The sequence below is a fragment of the Ictalurus punctatus genome, chromosome 21, assembly GCF_001660625.3.
Source record: "Ictalurus punctatus breed USDA103 chromosome 21, Coco_2.0, whole genome shotgun sequence".
NCBI classification, from domain to species: Eukaryota; Metazoa; Chordata; class Actinopteri; order Siluriformes; family Ictaluridae; genus Ictalurus; species Ictalurus punctatus.
This window is the reverse complement of record NC_030436.2, coordinates 10,981,204-11,001,526: the sequence shown is the minus strand read 5'-3', so window position 1 is coordinate 11,001,526 and position 20,323 is coordinate 10,981,204. Positions and strand designations below refer to the sequence as shown.

Here is a 20,323-nt window from a genome sequence, read left to right as displayed (position 1 = left end):
TAAACGCATCTCAATTCAACACCGGCGTGTTCATGCTCCAGTCACAGTTTGGCTGCTTCGGGGATCTGGAATGCTAGGACATTCAGATTCATAAGGCGTTTGCAGAAATAAACATAAATGTGTGCTGAAATCATTTGTAAGGTAAGATTTGAGAGCGAGTTTGGGTGAGAACGTTGTGTAATGGAGATGGAGATGGAGGCAGACGGGTGCGTGGGTGGCACAGCCTGTGTTTTTGTTTGGTTATGCGAGAAGGAGAGAAAGACTAAGAGTGAGAGGTTACGTGTGTGTGTGTGGGGACGTCTTGTGCCAGGGTGAATATTTACTCCAGGGTGTTGTGCTAGGCATGTGCGAGATCATGGCCTTCAGGTAGAAACCACACACACACGATACCTCCTCCTCTCTCCCTCCACCCCCTCCATCAGAGCCGATGATTTGCACCAAGCTCACTGCAGAGTGCAATTCATATCGTTTGTTAATAAAGCCTTGTGTCACACTGCTCTTCACACTCACTAACCAAATCTTCTGAGCCGTTGCTCTGTGTGTCTACGAGTCCGCAGGGATCCGAGGCAAGGATCAGGCGATTAAAGGAATTCACTCCTCGGGCGTTTTAGGCTGCGTTTCTGAGGTCACTGCTTCCTGCGGTAAGGAGGACGGAAACGTCTCCAGACAACTAAGTGCACCGGAAAATATTTAATAAGGTCAGCAGTCTGCGTAGCTTCATTACTAGATACCAGTAAAAGGGTGCAGCATCTGCAAAGCTTGGAAGTACACTATATGGCCAAAAGGTTTGTGGATATCTGATCATCACCCTCATACGAGTGATGGTCGCTGAACATCCCGTTTCAGATTTTTTTAGCTGTTAGTTTGGGGAAGAACCACATATGGGTGTGATGGTCAGGTGTCCACATATCTTTGACCATATCGTGTAGAAGTGTTTGAATGTTATTCAAAATCCACAATGGAACATTTTCCCCATTTTACACGTCCAAGCTCCTAAATTAGTTAGTTTATTTATTTATTTAGACTAAATGGTCCTTGTTGCTTGGCATACGAAAGGTGAACATATTCACAGGGTTTTTATTTATTTGTTGATGTATATATTTTTAATTGAACATGCATAGATAAGGAAAATCAGCAAAATATTAAAAGCGGTTCATTTCCAACAGTTATCGTCATGTAGGTAAATCTCAAGACATTTTATAGGATATATACGCAGTAATTTGCGACATGTAAGGTCTATAAACCATGTTATTCTCTAAGTGAACCCTTACAATTAATAACTGGTTGACCCCCGCTTGGCAGCAATAACCTCAACCAGGCGCTTCCTGTAGCTGGGGATCAGACCTGCACATCGTTCAGGAGGAATTTTAGCCCATTCTTCCTGGCAGAACTGCTTTAGCTCTGTCATATTCTTTGGACGTGTCATGTGTATGGCTCTCTTCAAGTCATTCCATAGCATCTCTATTGGGTCGAGGTCTGGGCGCTGACTTGGCCCCTACAAAAGGTGGATTTTGTTTTTCTGAAGCCATTCTGTTGTGGACTTGCTCCGGTGTTTTGGGTCGCTGTCCTGTCGCATCACCAAACTTCTACACAGTTTCAGCTGACGATTTTTGCCAATACCGCTGTGGAGTGTGAATGTGCTCTCTTGCAAACTTCAGGCGTGCAGCAATGTTCTTTTTAGTAAGCGGTGGCTTCCTTCGTGGTGACTTGCCGTAGATACTCTGCTTGTTCAATGTGTTACGTATTGTAGACTCATGACCAGAGATGTTAGCCAGTTCCAATGATGCCTTCAAATCTTTGGCTGTCATTCGGGGTTGTTTCTTTACCTCATTGATGAGTCTTCATTGTGCTCTTGGTGTCATTCTGACTGGGCGCCCACTTCTTGGTAGAGTAGCAACAGTCCCAAAGTGTCTCCATTTGTAGAATGTTTGCCTAACTGTAGACTGGTGAATTTCTAAAGTCTTTGAAATCACTTTGTAACCCTTGCCAGCTTTATGTAAATCAACAATTCTTGATCGTGGATCCTCTGAAAGCTCTTTTTGGTGAGGCATGGCTCACATAAGCGTGTGCTTCTTGTGCAGAGCAAACTCCAAAAGTTTGAGGGGTTTTTATCAGTCAAAGTAGCTGTAGTCCGCACCTCCAAACTCATTTTCTTAATGAGACTCCAGGTGTGCTAAAACCTGACTTCAAGTAGCTTTTTTGAGGTCATTAACTCAAGGGTTCACATACTTTTTATTGCCACTGTACATACACACACACGGTTCCCAAAATATGTTGGCGTAAATGACGTCAAACGGACATTATGAACATTCCAGTCGTCGTGATTGCTATCATGAGCCGTGTCTTAAAAAAACAAAAAACAATTTTTTTCGTCAATTTTTTTTCACTTCACATTCAGAGGTCTTTACTGATCTACAAAATCCAGAAGCCTCAAACACAACACAGCCAATAATCAAATAGTACGCAAGTATGCTATTTGCGACAGCGTAAGTTTGTTTAGCGAAGGAAGACGGAGGGGGAAGTTTGTCCATTTTTACTGCTGAGCTACACTTAATGCTGCACGTCAGCACAGTGAAAGGACTGAACTAGCACATACAAGTACACTCTTCAGTTAAATGTCGGCCACTCGAATGTGGCTCCTGGAAACACTTCAAAATATTCACACACAAAAACTTCATCTGCATAGTCGAAGTAATATCTCACGTTTTACTTCATAAATAAGACGAATCAAACAAAAGAAGAGGATTGCGAGCTTCTTTCATGACCTCGTTTTGTAAATACCGAACCTTTCCTCTGTAATATTACAGCCCCGGTGTAGTGTGTCTCAGAGATCATTATTACACCAATTATGAATATTGATACTTGAGCATGTAAAGCACGATGAAGACGCTTTCACAAGCTGAATTTGCATCTATGGTTATTTTTGTGAAGTTCAATTCGGCTACATCATAAAATTGACAAAAATTTCTCAGGATTCCTGAAAAATCCTCACTCCAAGAGAGCTTTCCTATCAGCTCCACTTCCCCACGCAGCACGTTTGGTTTAGTAAACCAGTGCAGAGCGCACTCTTAGTGCACGGTAACGACTCCAGGTTGTGTCATTACATGCGTGTCATTTTAAACGAATCCCTCAGGTTCATCCTGCTAATAAGAAAAGGATGATGATCTACTGAAGGCTGAATCTGACCCGACAAGTTTGTTCTTCATTAAAGGTGGTTTACGGATTTCCTGTCTTTTGACCTTTAGTCTTGCGTGATGAGTTTTGCGCCACTTCTGTGACCTTTGGATGGTTTTAACACTGGAGCTCATACAAAAAAACAAAAAAAAAACAAACAGACGCCGATGATTCAGTCTGATTATACAGTATGACTAGTTAGGGGTTAGACTGGAACACAAACATACGTTCCAGAGTATGGTGACTGGACTAAATATGACGTGGTGAGGAGTTCTGGCTCACTCACTTTCCTGCAGCGTAGACCTCAGCCGTGTCGAACAGATTGATCCCGTTCTCGTACGCCAGAGTCATCAGCTGTTCAGCCGTCTGCCGGAGACGAAAAGAGGAGCAGAGGGAAAACAAACGGGGGAAGAGCTGCTTCGGTCTCTTTAATTCAAAGCTCTGTTAACTGCTTGCAATTATTATTTTTAACCAAGCTGTCTTAAGATTAATGAGTTTTTGTGAGATCTTACCTCGTCTGTGATCTGACCACCAAACGTCACCCATGTTCCTGTAGAAAAAACCCCCACAAAACACCCTGAAATCACTCCCTGCTGTCCGTACAGCTAAAACGCTTCACATTTCTAAATAAAATATACTGTTCTGAAAAGCTTTGCTCTAATAAACATACCCTAAATAACCCTACACATAACCCTAAATAAATAAAAACATTCGCAGTACCTAGAGTTAAAGGTGCGATAGGCTGTTTTTTTTTTTTTCTTAATAGTGCAATTAACCTGGAAAAAAACAATAGCATCAGCGCTGTACAAACGGTTTAAAAAACTGGTTTGGGAAACTGCAATCTGGGCCGGACTTATCATTTGTGTTTGCATGGGCTACCTGTCAGTCTTTTTATAGACACGCCCCAATGCCCCTTCACTCCACCCCCATCTCAGTCTGTTTGGAAAAGAAAACATGGCGGAATCCGGTAAGCGCCCACCACGCTGTGCTTCTGAGTAGAAAAATCGCTCTAAACTTCACTGAATTAACCGCTAGAGCGCTGATCTTGAATAATCTTGACTAATGCACCCTTAAAAAATAAATAAATCTGGTAGTTACTAACAATTGCTTTGCTCAAGCCCCACCCATTTTCCTTAAAGCTCTATTTGGATGGGATTGACTTTCATATGAAGAGATTCCTCAAAAGCATTTAAAGACTTGTGGAAACGCATGCTAGATGACTAAATACAGCGAGATGCAGCATCTGCATGCGAAACTACTGATGTGTCGATGTGAAATGAAAAACAGGGAGTGACACAGTCGAGCTGGATAAAAATAAAATTACAGAGTAGCACTTGCTCCTCAAAAGACTGACTGATTGACTCCAGTGCACCATCTAAATGTTATCCTGTCACAATAGGGCTCATGATGACCTGCAGGAAACACTTACCTAACCCAAGGCATGACACCCTCAGTCCAGACTTCCCAAGGTTTCTGTAAAGAGAGAGAGAGAGAAAGAGAGAGAGAGAGAGAGAGAGAGAGAGAGAGAGAGAGAGAGAGAATCCCCACATTTCATTAGTTTTGTTCTCCTGTTTTTTTTTTTTTCCCCAATAAAAAAGCTGCAGCTCACAAGAGACAATTCAGGATGTCAGAGACCTCAGGAAAATCTTCATCATACCAGGCATCAGCAATTGGATTAGATACAAATTAGATATTAAATCCACTTGCATGTGAATCTGATTTTGAAAGAAGCTGCAATCTGAGGACACGCTTCATGGAAAGAAAACAAATAAAATAAATCACGCTGGTCTTCTCCAACACATCAGAACAGAACCAGTCAAGAGAAACTTTCTGAAGGAAAAAACCTAGGGTTGTTAGGGTACTCGTGTAGGTCGGATTACATCATCAGCTGAATACACAAAGTAAATTAAATACAAAAACTGCGTGATACATTACCAACTTGGCTAATTGTTATAACAAAAGTGACACTCATCCTCTCCTGCCTCAAGTCTAGCATCAATAGGGTTGATAGACCGGGTTGCACAGACCAGTTGGTTAATATTTTATGTTGGTCGATGTGGGAATGTCGACTGGTCAGGGAAGAGTTCCTTCTGCAGTTAACTTGGTCATCCTTTTAAAGCTAAATAAAACCTGTGCACAGTTATATCCATCCCACTCGGCTGGTTTAGAGTCAGATTAGATCATAGGTGCACACCGGTTTCAAGAGACCGATCCAGACTTGCTTTCGGATGCTACCGAGGTCAGAGTTGAACGTCACGTCCTCCATCCATCATTAGGTTAATAACAACAACAACAACAACAACAACAACAACAACAACAACAACAAATGAGCTTCCATGCTGTGCACTTTCAGTTTCAGAATCAGAGCTTCTACAAACTCACCGACACAAGTTCTTGCTCTGATTTATTTACTTTCGTAACCTGTAGCCAGTTTGATGTTTAATTGGAACGCAGTTTCTAAAAAATATTTGACGAGTAAAAATGAGTAGTCCTTACACACTCTAGCCACTATCAGTCCAGGTAATTATAAAAAATGATAAAAAGAAAGACCTAGTGAGGTAAGAAACTTCACTATAACAGATTTCAGTCTCGCTATGGACGTGAAGTTATAATACCGAGAGGAACAGTAGCTGAAGGAATGCTCAGCTGCCCTGAAGGATAAGCGGAGAGGAAACCGGTCGCTCTGCGTGATGCTGAACACAGCAGATGGGAGCCGTCACGAGACGAGACACGGCTGTCTCCCTTATCAATTAAACCGCTCGCCTCCTCATCAGAAAGTCTCAAGCAGAAATCGAGTTTTTCTTCAACATCTGCCTGCCGTCAAGCTTCCGCACCCCCAGGATTTCATCTCATCTGAATCCTGCTCCGACGCGGACTTTCAACGGATCTACCACGTTCTTTGCATGAAAAAGTTCGCTATTAAAAGTAAAGTGTGCTTTCGGGTCGACTTTCTTATCTACTAAACGCTTCGTCTGCGCTCAGGAGTGTGTGCCAAAAGCACAGAGTTTGCAAAGGAGGTGATATTGAGTTATTATCTAACACGGGAGAACATTGATCTGATGTAATGATGTCCTGAGGCGAGCAGCGACTGAGACAGGGGGAATGTCAGTTTTTATTCAGCGTGTACAGGAATAATAAAGTGTATTGGGGATTAAGGATGATCCAGCACGCTGTCTGTGTAGGAGTATGAGAGAAAACGTGTAGGTCTCTGTGTGTGTCTGTGTGTGTGTGTGTGTGTGTGTGTATTCGTGGGTGTGTGCAAAAAAAATTGGGAACATGTAGGAGGGCAAGTGAGTGAAGCGATGTTCAGTAAAAAAAAACAAAAAAAACACAACAATTTCAGTCTTTATGGAAAGTACACAAAGTAAAACAAAACCTCTGGAGTGAATTTTAAACCCATAAAGCGGTAAGATATTTGATGTGTCACTACTCTTAACGATTTAACGACTGCTTTTCATTTATTGGCCTGCGGTAAGAGAACACTTACATCTGCTTAAATGTAGCACTGGGAGGAAGTGGGAGATTTTCAGCGTTAATTGCAGGTAATGACGGGTTAATGACAATAACATGTTTAGAAAGGAAGAAGGAGATGTTTGACTGATTATACTCATCTATTCACTTCTGCACAAAAAGCCCGTTCGTGCGTCCAGCTTGTTTTGTGTGTATACATTCGCTTTGAAAACTACCTCTCCGTTTTAATGCGGCAGTTTGGGATCGTCGTGATTACACAAGTGGCGATATGCTGCTAACCGACCACAGAAACCTTCTAGTGTGGGGCAACAACAGGAAAGATCGCAAGTTCGAATCCTGACATCGCCTCAGCCATCCTTGGCAAGGAGTCCAAGAGAGTGAAAATGGTTGTGCTATCTGGGTGGGTGGGAGGTGCATACTCTCTCTGCCCTGTCGATTACAGATGCACTAGCCAATCGTGTGCGTCCATGAGCTGATGTATGCGGAAGAGGGCGGATAGCGCTTTCCTCAGAGGCATCACGTGTCTCAAAAGAAAGCACGTGTTCATGCACCTTCACCCTCCCCACGTGGTAGCGGTTACAATTAGCAAATGCACGTCTTTCACGTCACGTGTCCTTGCTTTTTCTTGCATCACGTGAATCTGCTTTTCTGCTTGGTGAATTTGTATTCATAATTATACAAGCTATGACTAAACCGTAAAGGCTGGCACGTCTGCGATTTTTTATTTTTAACTTTATTGCTTACACCGAAGATCTGGTCTTCCCTAATATTAACCAAGAATACTGCAGGCCTTGCACCAACTGGTTCTGCTGCATCTTCTGGAAGCCTGACAACTCAGATCTACAGATATTCAGTTAAGAACTTTTTGTGCAGATGTAGTGATCAATTTAGCAGGTAAACCGAATTTGTATAACATGACGAGGTTCTGATGAACAGATCGAATCGACGCTGTTGAGTTTTCACCCCGTTTTAGACTGGTGAGCTTTTAAGAGAGGCTGGTGTCACTATGTCACAGAACGGAGGCATGTGTGTACTCGGAGGAAAAATAAACCTCTTGACCGTGCTTCTGTGGCTGTATCTCTTTTGTTAGCGCTGTGTCACGCTGAATATTTAATGCCGGGGCTAAAAACTGCATGATGGGCAGTCACATTGGCTTTGGAACAGAAAGAGATTGGGTTCTCTCTCTCACACACACACACACACACACACACACACACACACAGAGCAATGTTGCAACTGAAAAGGTCAGCTGTGTCTTTTAACATGGATAATGATGAACAGTGTACTCAGGCGATCTGCTGAGGTATCAGATAGCAAGAACACGTGAGGTTACAGATGGAGTAAAGGTCATCTACTGGATGCAGGATGAGGAGGGATCAGAATGCAAGGAGTTTTGGTAGTGGAGCTGAGCAAGGACATGTAAGCATGGATAATTGTAGCGTCAAGTCAGTCTCTGATAGAAGTGGGCGATACGGCAAAAATATCCGAAATGTGTTATAACATTTACGTTTACTAAATGCATGTGAAACAAAAAATAAAACAAAAGTCAGAAAATCTCAAAATCAAGGACACTTATTTCATACCTACAAAATTAAAATGTAGCACCTAAAAGGAGGGGAAACCCTCAGTACAGGTCTTAATTTTCATCCAATCAGGGGAAAAGTAAAAACAAACAAACAAATAAAAACAAGTAGAACCTGCCGTCAGGGTAAATAGCCCTTAAATAGCCCTAATACACCCTTCAAACATGAAGGTTATTGAAGGAAAAAAACATTTCAGATATTTGACCTTGCTGTGAACTTGACCCTGTTTGGATCAATTCCAAAATCCATCAATATAATTCCATATAAATCCTACAAACATTTAACCACTTGCTTCTGAGCTCGTGGAATGAAAACCGGAAAAAATAACGCCTCAAACACTAAAATAAATTTATATATATTTATCAACGTCAATAACATTAGAACGAGCACATTAATATAAACATGTGATTTGCAGCTGTGCTACTGTCAGAGCTGCTGTTATAGAATATACCCAACAGGTCTGTGGTGTAAAATAGATTATTTTTATTACTTAAAATTTATTTTTTTATTAATTATTTTTTTTACAGACATATCGTTGCAGAGATCCTCCAATCTCACCGTCTTGTCATGGGATTTTTTTTTGTGTGTGTGATGTACTGTAATAGAGGAGGAAATTCGTAACAGCTCGGTCCAATTAGCAGCTAGAGTCTAATTAAAGACGGCTGATTAACAGTTGAGCAAACCAGTGACGTGTTCGAGGCGGGGGATTTCGACGCGTGAGATTTCAAATTGCTCTGAACAGAATGCGAAAGGAGTGTGTAGGCTATCGAGTTTGCAGATTTCCACGCTGCGAGAGGCGAGCAGCCAGAACCTGATCTCCGTCTGCTGCGTCCTGAAACCCCACAGGAAGGAAAACTTTGTGCTTCGGTTATTAAAGCTTAACTGAATACATACGACAGTTCACAAAACATCGCCCAAGTTTATTCTATACACCTAATTTTTCACATTACATCTCTCTCTCACATACTCACACCGGTCTAAACTATAGACACAATGGGCTCGTTTTAACAACCAGATCGACACCGTATCCTGAAACAGATCGTGTAATTTATTAATGATTCAGTGGTGATAATTAATACAAGTTTAAACAGGTTATTAATATTACATGCAATGCTAACTGATGAGCGCTACACAAAGCACTGGAAGTAAATGAACTCCTGCAATACAAAATTAGTGTAGAGATGAGTAATGGCCTATTTCTAGAGGATTAAAAAAAAAAAGACTGACGTTCTGTCGAATAAAAATACGCGTATAGTTAAGCGTGCAACAACACACAAACACAGCTGCTGAAACGGAGGTGTGTGTGTGTGTGTGTGTGTGTGTGTGTGTGTGTGTGGGATGGGTAAGTTTCGCTAAGCTTCATGGCGAGGTGCCGTGTGTATTTGCTCTTCAACATCTATGTAGCCATATTTCATGTAGGAGTATTAAAGCTGGAACAGGAATAGTGTGTACTGTAAAATCTCAACACGCCTACTCATTAACACTAACAGTGTACTATCACCTCGCTGCGTTCACCACTGTGCACACCAATGCACACTGAAATCACGGTACACAGAGAACAGCCAGAAAATGAGCTTCTTTATGCAAAATCTGCGCTTTATGTTTCCATTTCCGACCCAAAACACCATTCTCTTTCCATTTCCGACCCAAACACCATTCTCTTTCCATTTCCGACCCAAAACACCATTCTCTTTCCATTTCCGACCCAAACACCATTCTCTTTCCATTTCCGACCCAAAACACCATTCTCTTTCCATTTCCGACCCAAACACCATTCTCTTTCCATTTCCGACCCAAACACCATTCTCTTTCCGTTTCCGACCCAAAACACCATTCTCTTTCCGTTTCTGACCCAAAACACCATTCTATTTCCATTTCCGACCCAAACACCATTCTCTTTCCATTTCCGACCCAAAACACCATTATCTTTCCATTTCTGACCCAAAACACCATTCTCTTTCCATTTCTGACCCAAAACACCATTATCTTTCCATTTCTGACCCAAAACACCATTCTCTTTCCATTTCTGACCAAAACACCATTCTCTTTCCATTTCTGACCCAAAACACCATTATCTTTCCATTTCTGACCCAAAACACCATTCTCTTTCCATTTCTGACCCAAAACACCATTCTCTTTCCATTTCCGACCCAAAACACCATTCTCTTTCCATTTCCGACCCAAACACCATTCTCTTTCCATTTCCGACCCAAAACACCATTCTCTTTCCGTTTCTGACCCAAAACACCATTCTATTTCCATTTCTGACCAAAACACCATTCTCTTTCCATTTCTGACCCAAAACACCATTCTCTTTCCATTTCTGACCCAAAACACCATTCTCTTTCCATTTCTGACCCAAACAAATTCTATTAATTTTTATTACTCAAAATATTTCATGCCTCCATGAGTTTTCATATTTGGGACGGTGCACTTGTCATATCCACCAGCCAGAATGGTTTCAATGCTAGGTTTATGAGACTTTACCATCTGTCAAATATCTGTTAGGATACTATTTTGATATCATTCCTACTGACATTAAATTAATTACACTGTCTAATTTAACAAACACTTCCATCTGTAGCACCAACAAAGTGTGGAAAGACCAACACGGCAGTCTGTTAAATCAGCAGTAACGATACGGTGGAAGCCTGGCAATTTATACAATCACCTCTCCCTTGCCAGCGCTGAAATAGTGTGAGTGAGATTCAACAACCGACTTGAATTCTTAACTTTGAAGGCCAATTTCAGTTCAGTACTTAAATCTTTCAGAAAAGTCAATAGCAAAGGAGCAGGCAGTAATTCCATGCTGCAGGATTATAAGGAGGATTTATGAGGTTCAGCAGGAAAACGTTGAGCTTGAGATGCTTTACATGCTTCTCCATACCTCACAGCCACTTTGTTGTTTAAAAAAACCCAAACAAACCAAGCTTCCTCATTTAATCATAATTCTTTGTCATGAATATTGTGACTTGATCTCTTGCCCCTCCAAAGGATCTTTAAATAAACTATAATTGAGCTAATGGAGTATTGGAACGTCCCTTAAAATGGCACTGGCCTCCCATCAAGGGGAAATGCCGAAGGCACATCGACGAGGGTGTGTTACGGTATAGAAACAGAACCCTGAACTTATACCTCACGTAGAAGTATCATATTTTCAAGAAGTTAAAATAACGTTGCATACATTCTTCCCCCATGAACGCTGTAAATGAGGTGGCTTTTATTACTCAGATGGCGGCCGGAGCCATTTTAGAAGATGTTCACGTAAACATTCCAAGAGAGTAAACAATGTTGTTCAATGGTTACCCTGAGCAATATTTTCAAGCCTTGATTCATCACCTCTTGGCAACAAACATGCTCCATAATTCAAAGTCCCAAAGAAGTTTTTATCTACCCTCAGGCAATAATTTAGCCAAGACAAGAACATAACCCTTTCCATTTCCGGTTGAAGAAAAAGGCAACCATGTTTGAACTACAAGACGATCTTTTTTCTTCTTGTTCCTCATCCGCAAACTGCATCAGCCAATCAGACCAGCTGTCCACAGGTCCAGTGTGAAATCCTACCAGCTTATTACACTCGGGACTTGTCAAATCGTTACACAAATTAGCTCTGAATGCAGGAAACGGCAACATCTCCTGGGGTTGAGTCTTCACTTGCTTTGCTGCACCAGGTAATTAACTGAAGGTCTGCTAGAACGGCTTGCTTTACATAATCATAAAACCATTTCAGCTTGCATCACCACTTCTCCAAAGTATTTGACACGATGACAAGATGGCTCCCCATCACCTGGATATGGGGGCTCTACAGGGAATGCTGGGTAACGGAATACACCTCAGCCCCCCTCGTCCGACATCAGTGCCTGACCGCACTAATGCTCTTGTACCTCTTGTCCAAAATCTAGTGGAAAGCCTTCATCAGAAGAGTGGAGCTTATAAGAACAGTAAAATCGGCTGTTCAGCAAGCACACGTGGGTGTGATGTCAGGTGTCCACATATTTTTGGTTATATGGTGTAATTAAGCGCTTATATGCCAAACATTAGACTAAACGAGTCAAATAAAAGCCTAAAGAGTTCATTATGTTCTGAGACTTTACAACTGGAAGACTGTCCAAATGTTTGCACATGCCACAATTACCTTACAGGGGTTAAAAAGAATTTCTTAAAATGTATCTCATCAGTCACATCCGGTCTTTATTAAAGTGTGATATTCCAGTAGAATTAAATCTCTGCATCTGAAGAAAAATAATAATAATAAATTTTAAACTCAAATTGAAAAATTCTACAATTTAATCAACATAGCCGGACATAACATTATATAGGAAATAATTTCCCCCAGTGTTTCAAATCAAATACTGCTACAGAACTTGCAACTACAAACAGGATTCATTTTATGAAAGGTCAGTAAATAAAATACCCGACTCACCACATGCCATTTATAACAAAATTTATTAGCATATGTTAAAAATGTAATTTCTCGTTCTTTGATGCTACAGGGTTAAAAAATAAACAAATACTGTAACAAGTGATCTGATTCGATTAGCTTCATAACACAGACCCACTAATCGCTCATGAAATTCACTGCAAGGTCACCGAACTGTATCGATTAGCTGTAGCGACCCTTAACCACTCACTCGTTTGTACGAAAATAAAAACAACACGACGTCCATCTTCTATGGCTATTAAAAAAAAGATGGCGTTATGAACATGCCGCTCTTGGCTCGTGCAGCACTTCTAACACATGGTTGCATAAGCGCTTAGTTCCGGTAGCTCCGCGAACTTGTAGGAAGCTTGACGCGGGTCTTAAACTGGAACTGTCTTTAGCGAGGCAACAGGACAGGTCCGTCTTGTTGCTAAGCAACCCAACTTTCCAAAAGGCATGCACTTATTTCCTAGCTTCTGCCACTTTCTTTTGCGAGTCAGCACACAAAGAACAGTTTCCAACTCGCGCCAGGAAAATAAACAAAACAAAAAAACTAATCAGATTATTTCAAGATGATAATAATAATAATAATAATAATAATAATAATAATAGGATGTCCGACTTAAGAAGTGTGTGTAATGTATTATGGCTGACCTTTGCAGCTCTGAAGTGTGTGTGTGCATTAGATACTCACACTGACCGTGTGTAACCCAGGATTATTCTGCCTCGGGGTAAAACTTTACTACACTGAATTTACACATTTGAATTTTAATAACTTACAGATTTAGTACTTTAAATGGCTTTGAGTATCAAGGGGATATTAGCAGTAGTGCTTTTAATATCATTAGAATGTGTGCTTTTAATTTAAATTTCTTATTTATTGCTTTTTAGCCTCATTCATCAGTCATTTACTAAAAATTGTATATAGATGTTTTCATGGCAAAACCAAACTAAAAATTCCTGCCACAGTTAAAAAAAAGTTTTAAAAAAAAGATTGGAGATGTGAGGTGCCCTCTAGAGTGTCCCCACTTGAGAGGAAACATGACAAAGTGCCCTAACGGGTGTCCTTCAAGTGCAGAAAACAAAATACAGTAAAATTTAGATGAAGTACCCTCTAGATGCTACCGCCTGCAAGAAAATGAGATGAAGTGCCCTTTAGGCGCTACTGTATCCAAAAAAATGAGATGAAGTGCCCTCTAGGTGCTACCGCCTGCAAGAAAATGAGATGAAATGCCCTCTAGGTGCTACCGCTTGCAAGAAAATGAGATGAAGTGCCCTTTAGGTGCTACTGTATCCAAAAAAATGAGATGAAGTGCCCTCTAGGTGCTACTGCATGCAAGAAAACGTGCTAAGCGCTACAAAACATGTCCCTGCATGTAGGAGATGGCATTTTTATTTTCTCACCCCGCCCCTCACACACCCTATGTCTGCCCATGGCCACACCCACAAAACTCCATAAAAGGCAAAAACTCGCAGAGTTGAAAATGGCTGAAGGGTGACGTGCGCTAAATCTCCCAGTAATGCAGCTCGGCCACCGACTCCTCCTCCTTTTAACAGGGCGCGGTTACTTTTGTTCTCATCTTATTAATTTCAATTCTTGATTCCTTTCAGGTCACTGATACGAAACAAAAACGTCCACTGAATCGGTGTGTAATGAATATGAAATGAATAAGCGATTTAAACTCGACAGAATAACCAGTGGTAAAATCTCAGCGACTCTCCGACTAGCCGAACGATTGAGGTTCATGTTAGTGAGTCTCACCAGCGAAATGTACGACACGAACGTTCTCCCTACGACTCGCAGGAATTTCACGAACACCGCGTCCGTAGAGTAAACGATTTTCGAATAAATTGGCGTGTAAATATAGTCCACTGTTTACGCCTCAAACACGAAGTTCCATCAAATCCCATCCAGCTTCAGTGTGTATGTGTGTAACAACAGGTAACTAATCTGGCAAACACAGAACACACACACAGGCACATACAGTGAGTAACATGCTTTCCCTCAAAGCATTACTACAGTAGATCAACTCTGAAGTGTGTGTGCTGCAGGAAATCCCATGACTCTTATGTTACTCTGTGCTCAACATGTACGGGGTTCCTGATGTCAAGAAGAAGGGGTTTGAACGCATCCCTGAGGGACGTCACAGCTTCACACGACTCTACAGCGAGAACCAGAACAGACCATAAAATATATTTGTTGTATTATAAACAAACCGCTCAGGAAATGTATTGTTCGCGAAATACTGCTTTAATAACACGAGCTAGGGCTGTGAAGATACAATATTGGTGCTGTGATCAATGACGTCACAACAGCTTCTCTGAGACGTCACGAGGACTGCAATATTTGACATTTTTAAAAACATTTTTTAGAAATATAAATGAACATCTTTGTTGTTTTTTTTTACTAGTTAAACAACAACAGCAAAAACAAAACAAAAACTTTCAAGTCATACCCGTGTATAAATCTGTAAACAAATACATAAGCAAACAAATGAATTCCTACTTTTATTTTGCGTTAAATAATTTTTGCTCAAGCAGGACTTCTAGAAGAGTTTGTTTCCACCCGTGAGGTCAGAACGCAGGATTATCGATGTGGACGGCTGAGGGACGATTGGGTTTCATCGATTAAATAACGCAGTTACCGTCGATCCCGAAGCGGCTAATCACATCACCGAGCTGAACTCATTCGCAGTAAAGACACGAGGCGGATCGTGTTACTTTAATGCGCTTGATGATTTGATAAAAATCAAACTGTTTATTCAAGATGAATTAAATTTTCCGTCTTGAAAACAGGCATTTTTCATTTTAATGGATGTTTCACTTTTTCTTCTTTTCATTCTTGAAAGTTTTGTAACCCCCCCCCCTTCCCCAATCCGCACCCCCGAGTATAATAAGTGTGACCTTGTTGAAAAGTTGTGTATGAGTAAGGCACGGCTCATCATACCTATACTTCATGCCGGTCCTCATGCTCTGGTCGCTGGAGGACGGCACGCTCTGGACGGACAGTTGCCCGAGGCTGCGCGCCACCATGGCGACGGCTTTGAACTTGCTGCGTGTGCCGGCGCTGGGGCTGCTGGCGTTCTGTCGGTTCATCCGCTCGTCCGTGCTGCGGCTCATAGAGCGGTGGTCCGTGCACACAAACGACACCTGCATCCTGACCCAGGCCACGCAGTGTGATCACAACAAGCCAAAATTTTTCTCTCTCTCACAAACACACACACACACTTTACCACAAAATCAAGCTGAAGAAAAAGCCCAAGAGGACGTTTTCTTCTGGATCTTGGTTCTGAGTGAGAAGAAGGGAGATGGCTGGAGCGCTAATCTCACACGGATTCTCTCGTTACACGTGAACCTGTCACCGTCTTTGCTCGGCTCATCGTGGCCGTTAGGCACGAAGCTCCACGATATCACGCGCGCCGCCAACACGCGCTCCTAAAACTCGGTTTCCGGTTTGACTGTCCGTAAACGATGTGCGCTCGTTCCACACATTCCTCATTCAGCAGTTTAGAGTTCTTCAGTGTCTTATTCCTGCAATCATGAGCTTCAATTTAAGAGGAAAAAAAATTAATAATATTAAAGTAAAACAATCGAACAAAAAAAGTGAATATGAAGTAGACAGAACAGGAAGTCTTCTGTTGAGTACCGAGCTTGTAATTTGTCTGCCAGTTAAGGATGTGCTCCTGAGATACGATTTTAGTTAAAGCAAGACACAGAGAGACAGAGTGTGTGTGAGAGAGAGGGAGAGAGAGGGAGGGAGAGGGAGAGAGAGGGAGGGAGGGAGAGAGAGAGAGGGAGGGAGAGGGAGGGAGAGAGAGGGAGGAAACAAGCACTGCAGTAGTGAGAGGTGAGAGAGAGAGAGAGATGAACGGAGTGAGAGCAGAAAGACGGATGATGAGCTGTGGGTTCTGTGTTCTCACCACTGCTTTATGTAAACAAAAGTGAAATGCACTCAGAGGAGAAAGAAAAAACGCCTGAAACTGAAAACACAAAGGATGTTTCTTCCCCCAAATGTGCTGACTAACGCTGACTGCAGCACTTTATTCAAATAATAAAATAAAACTTGTCTACTCTCTCAGCGCACTCCTGTATAAGGATTTCACTTAACTGAAATCAGATTTTTTTTCTTCCTCCGCAAGAGTGTCACACCACTGCAGTGTGATATGCTATATATACTCTGTGTGTGTGTGTGTGTGTGTGTGTGTGTGTGTGTGTGCGCGCGCATGCGTGTGTATACATATATATGTGCAACCAATAAAAAATAAAAAAATAAAAGCAGAGAAGACGTCACTGTGTATAGAAGCTGGAACTCAAAATAAGGAAAACAGGTTGAAGGGAAATAAACAAACAAACAAACAAACAAACAAGAGAAGGGGATTAGTTTAATACGCCAAGGAAGAAGAATCTGAAGAATCTAACTACTTTACAGAGGAGAGATGGGAACTCGGGACAGTCTTCTAAACCCTGGGTTCAGCAAGAGACGTCAACTCAAAATGGCCGCTCACGGCATGAACAGTAAACACAGCAGCACTCCTTACCTTTAAAGGAGTTATAGATACACACATACACATATTAGCATGGAGGTGTCCATTATGTAGCTTCTAACATGCAGAGGTTGTAAATGACGTAAAACATGTAGTATGTGATCAGGAGATGATAAAAGCCGAAAAAGCCAGAGGCCAAAAAAAACCCCAAAACGAACGAACGAACAAAAAAATTTGTTCATACCAATAGAAAATGTCCGAAAAAGTTGATTTCTGCGCATGTGCCGCCGAGAGTGGCAGCAATCCATGTAGCTCCTGGCTTTAGTGTGGCTCGTCTGGACAGAGACATTAAACTTTCTGGAAAAACGAAGGGAGGTGGATTGGTGATGTACATAAACAACAGATGGTGCAATCCCGGCCATGTTACGGTTAAAGAGACTGTATGTTGTAAGGATGTGGAGTTAACGGCAGTTAGTCTTCGACCGTACTACATGCCGAGGGAGTTTTCGCATGCCATTGTTGTCTGTGTTTACGTTCCGCCACGAGCCCTTCCGGACATGGCGTGTGACGTCATTCATTCTACAATTGCAAGGCTCCAAACTCAACACACAGATGCTTTTTTGGCGATCTCTGGCGACTTCAACCACATAACACTGGATTCTACCCTCACTAATTTCTACCAGTTTGTTGATTGCCCAACCAGGAAGAACAGGATAATAGACCTCATGTATGCAAATGTGAGGGATGCATACAGTGCCAACCCCCTACCCCCAGTGGGAAAGTCAGACCACAACCTCATTTATCTTCAACCACTGTACAAACCAAAAGTACAAAGGCTACCGGTTGTCACTCGCACCTTCAGGAAGTGGACAACAGGAGTGGATGAGGCTTTGAGAGACTGTTTTGAGTCCACTGACTGGAGTGTGCTACAAAATGGAGAGGATTTGGAGGAGGTTACACATTGTACAACTGACTACCTGAACTTCTGTATGGACATAGTTGTTCCCACAAGAACTGTACGCTGCCTTCCAAACAACAAGCCTTGGATAACCAGCAATGTCAAGACCCTTCTCAATAGGAAAAAGATGGCGTTCAGAGAGGGGGGTCAGGCAGAGCTGAGGCGCGTACAGGGGGAACTCATAGCCAGGCTGAGAGAGGCTAAGGAGGAATACAGAAAGAAGGTGGAACAGAAGTTGCAGGAGAACAATGTGCAGGAGGTCTGGGATGGAATGAAGACCATCACTGGACTGAGGAAGAGTGGTAGCTCTATGGAGGTGGCGAATCAGTTGAACCACTTCTACAATAGGTTCGACTGTCCTGTTTCAGTTCCAATGGCAGTGGACTATCCACTACCCTCTGCTGATTCAGACACTGCTCGTGCTTGCTTGTCTGTTCAACTCATACCTCCCCCTCACTTTCGGTGCACCACGTACCCACTCCACCATCAAAGGCTGATGTATTCTTCCCCGACAAGGTGACAATGAACAATGTGACTACACCGACGTTGGTCACTAGTCACCAGTCTTCAGACAGCAGACACCTCCCGCAGGCGCACCCATCCCCTCCCCTCTTCCCTTTCCTCTTCCCCCATATAATTACGGCAGATCAAGTTAAAGGACAGCTGAGGAAACTCCGCCCCAGGTAGGCAGCCGGGCCTGACAGACTGTGTCCAAGGCTGCTCAGGGTCTGTGCTTCTGAACTGGGGGAGCCACTGAAGCACATCTTTAACCTGAGTCTTCGTCTTGGAACAGTTCCAACATTGTGGAAGACATCATGTCTTATCCCTGTCCCCAAGAAGTCACATCCAAGTGAGCTCAATGATTACAGGCCAGTCGCTCTAACATCACATGTGATAAAGATCATGGAGCGGCTGGTTTTGGGGATACTTAGACCCCAGGTACGTCTTGCACTAGACCCGCTACAGTTTGCATACCAGGAGAGAGTGGGCGTGGACGATGACATCACATATCTCCTGCAAAGGATGCATGCTTACCTGGACAAGGGGAAAAGTGCTGTGAGAATCATGTTTGATTTCTCCAGCGCTTTTAATACCATTCAACCCCTCAGACTGGGTGACAAGGTCCTGCAGATGAGTGTGGATGCTCACCTAGTATGCTGGATTGCAGACTATCTGACAGAGCGGCCACAGTTCGTCAGACTGAAAAACTGCCTCTCTGACACTGTGATCAGTAGCACCGGCGCTCCACAGGGAACAGTGCTCTCTCCAGTCCTGTTCACCCTGTACACGTCTGACTTTTGCTACAACACAGAGTCGTGCCACATGCAGACATTTTCGGACGATACTGCAATTGTGGGGCACATCAGGGATGGGCAGGAGGAGGAGTACAGGTGCCTGGTGGAGGACTTTGTGCAATGGTGGAAACTCAACCACCTACAACTCAACACTGCTAAGACCAAGGAGATGGTGGTAGATTTCCGGAAGTCTAAGCCTGCTCTGCTGCCAGTCACCATTGAGGGGGTAAAGGTGGAGGTGGTGAACACTTACAAGTATCTGGGAATACATTTGGACAGTAAACTGTACTGCTCATTCAATACTGATGCACTCTACAAGAAAGGGCAGAGCAGGCTGTACTTCCTGAGGAGGCTGCGGTCCTTCAATGTCTGCAGCAAGCTCCTCTGGATGTTATACCAGTCTGTTGTTGCCAGCGTCCTCTTCTATGCTGTGGTATGCTGGGGAGGAATTGGAGCGTATCACTTCAGTGTCAGACAAAAGGACCCTGAGCAAATTGATTAATATCTTGGACAATGACTGTCATCCACTCCATAACACTATCATAAAGCGAAAGAGCTTGATCAGTTGGAGTCTACACTCACTGCCATGCACAACTGACAGGCTGAGGAAGTCTTTTGTTCCTAGGGCTATACAACTCTTCAATGCTTCACTTAAAGGAAGAGGTGAGATAGACTTCTCTGCATAGTCTATCTGCCTCTTCACCTTTTCATACATTCTCATACACTTCCATGACCTCTTACAACAATGTTGTGTACTGGCTCACTGTGTGACTGTTTACGCCGTTTATGGACTATATTAGCCCACATGTACAACCCCTACCTCTATTTCCCAGTCTGTGGATCCTTGATTTGGTATATGTGACTTTTTTATTAGTTATTTTTTTTAGCATCTTGCTTATACTTTATTGTATGTCATATTGTGTGTGATGTCTTGAGCT

General features: G+C 42.5%; 1 protein-coding gene across 12 annotated transcripts in view; it reads right to left on the bottom strand.

The window, feature by feature from the left end:
• Positions 1-20,323, bottom strand: part of kcnab2a (potassium voltage-gated channel subfamily A regulatory beta subunit 2a) — a 78,487-nt gene that overhangs the window by 16,396 nt on the left and 41,768 nt on the right. For 11 of the 12 annotated variants that reach the window (XM_047149581.2, XM_047149580.2, XM_047149577.2 and 8 more), the window contains 3 exons: positions 4,604-4,647; positions 3,687-3,724; positions 3,461-3,540 (listed from right to left, as the gene is read on the bottom strand). In XM_047149581.2, the coding sequence (XP_047005537.1) occupies positions 3,461-3,540; positions 3,687-3,724; positions 4,604-4,647 (162 nt within the window). Of the gene's footprint in view, positions 1-3,460; positions 3,541-3,686; positions 3,725-4,603; positions 4,648-15,595; positions 16,338-20,323 lie in introns of those variants that run through there. The other variant, XM_017450658.3, reaches the window with a different exon arrangement.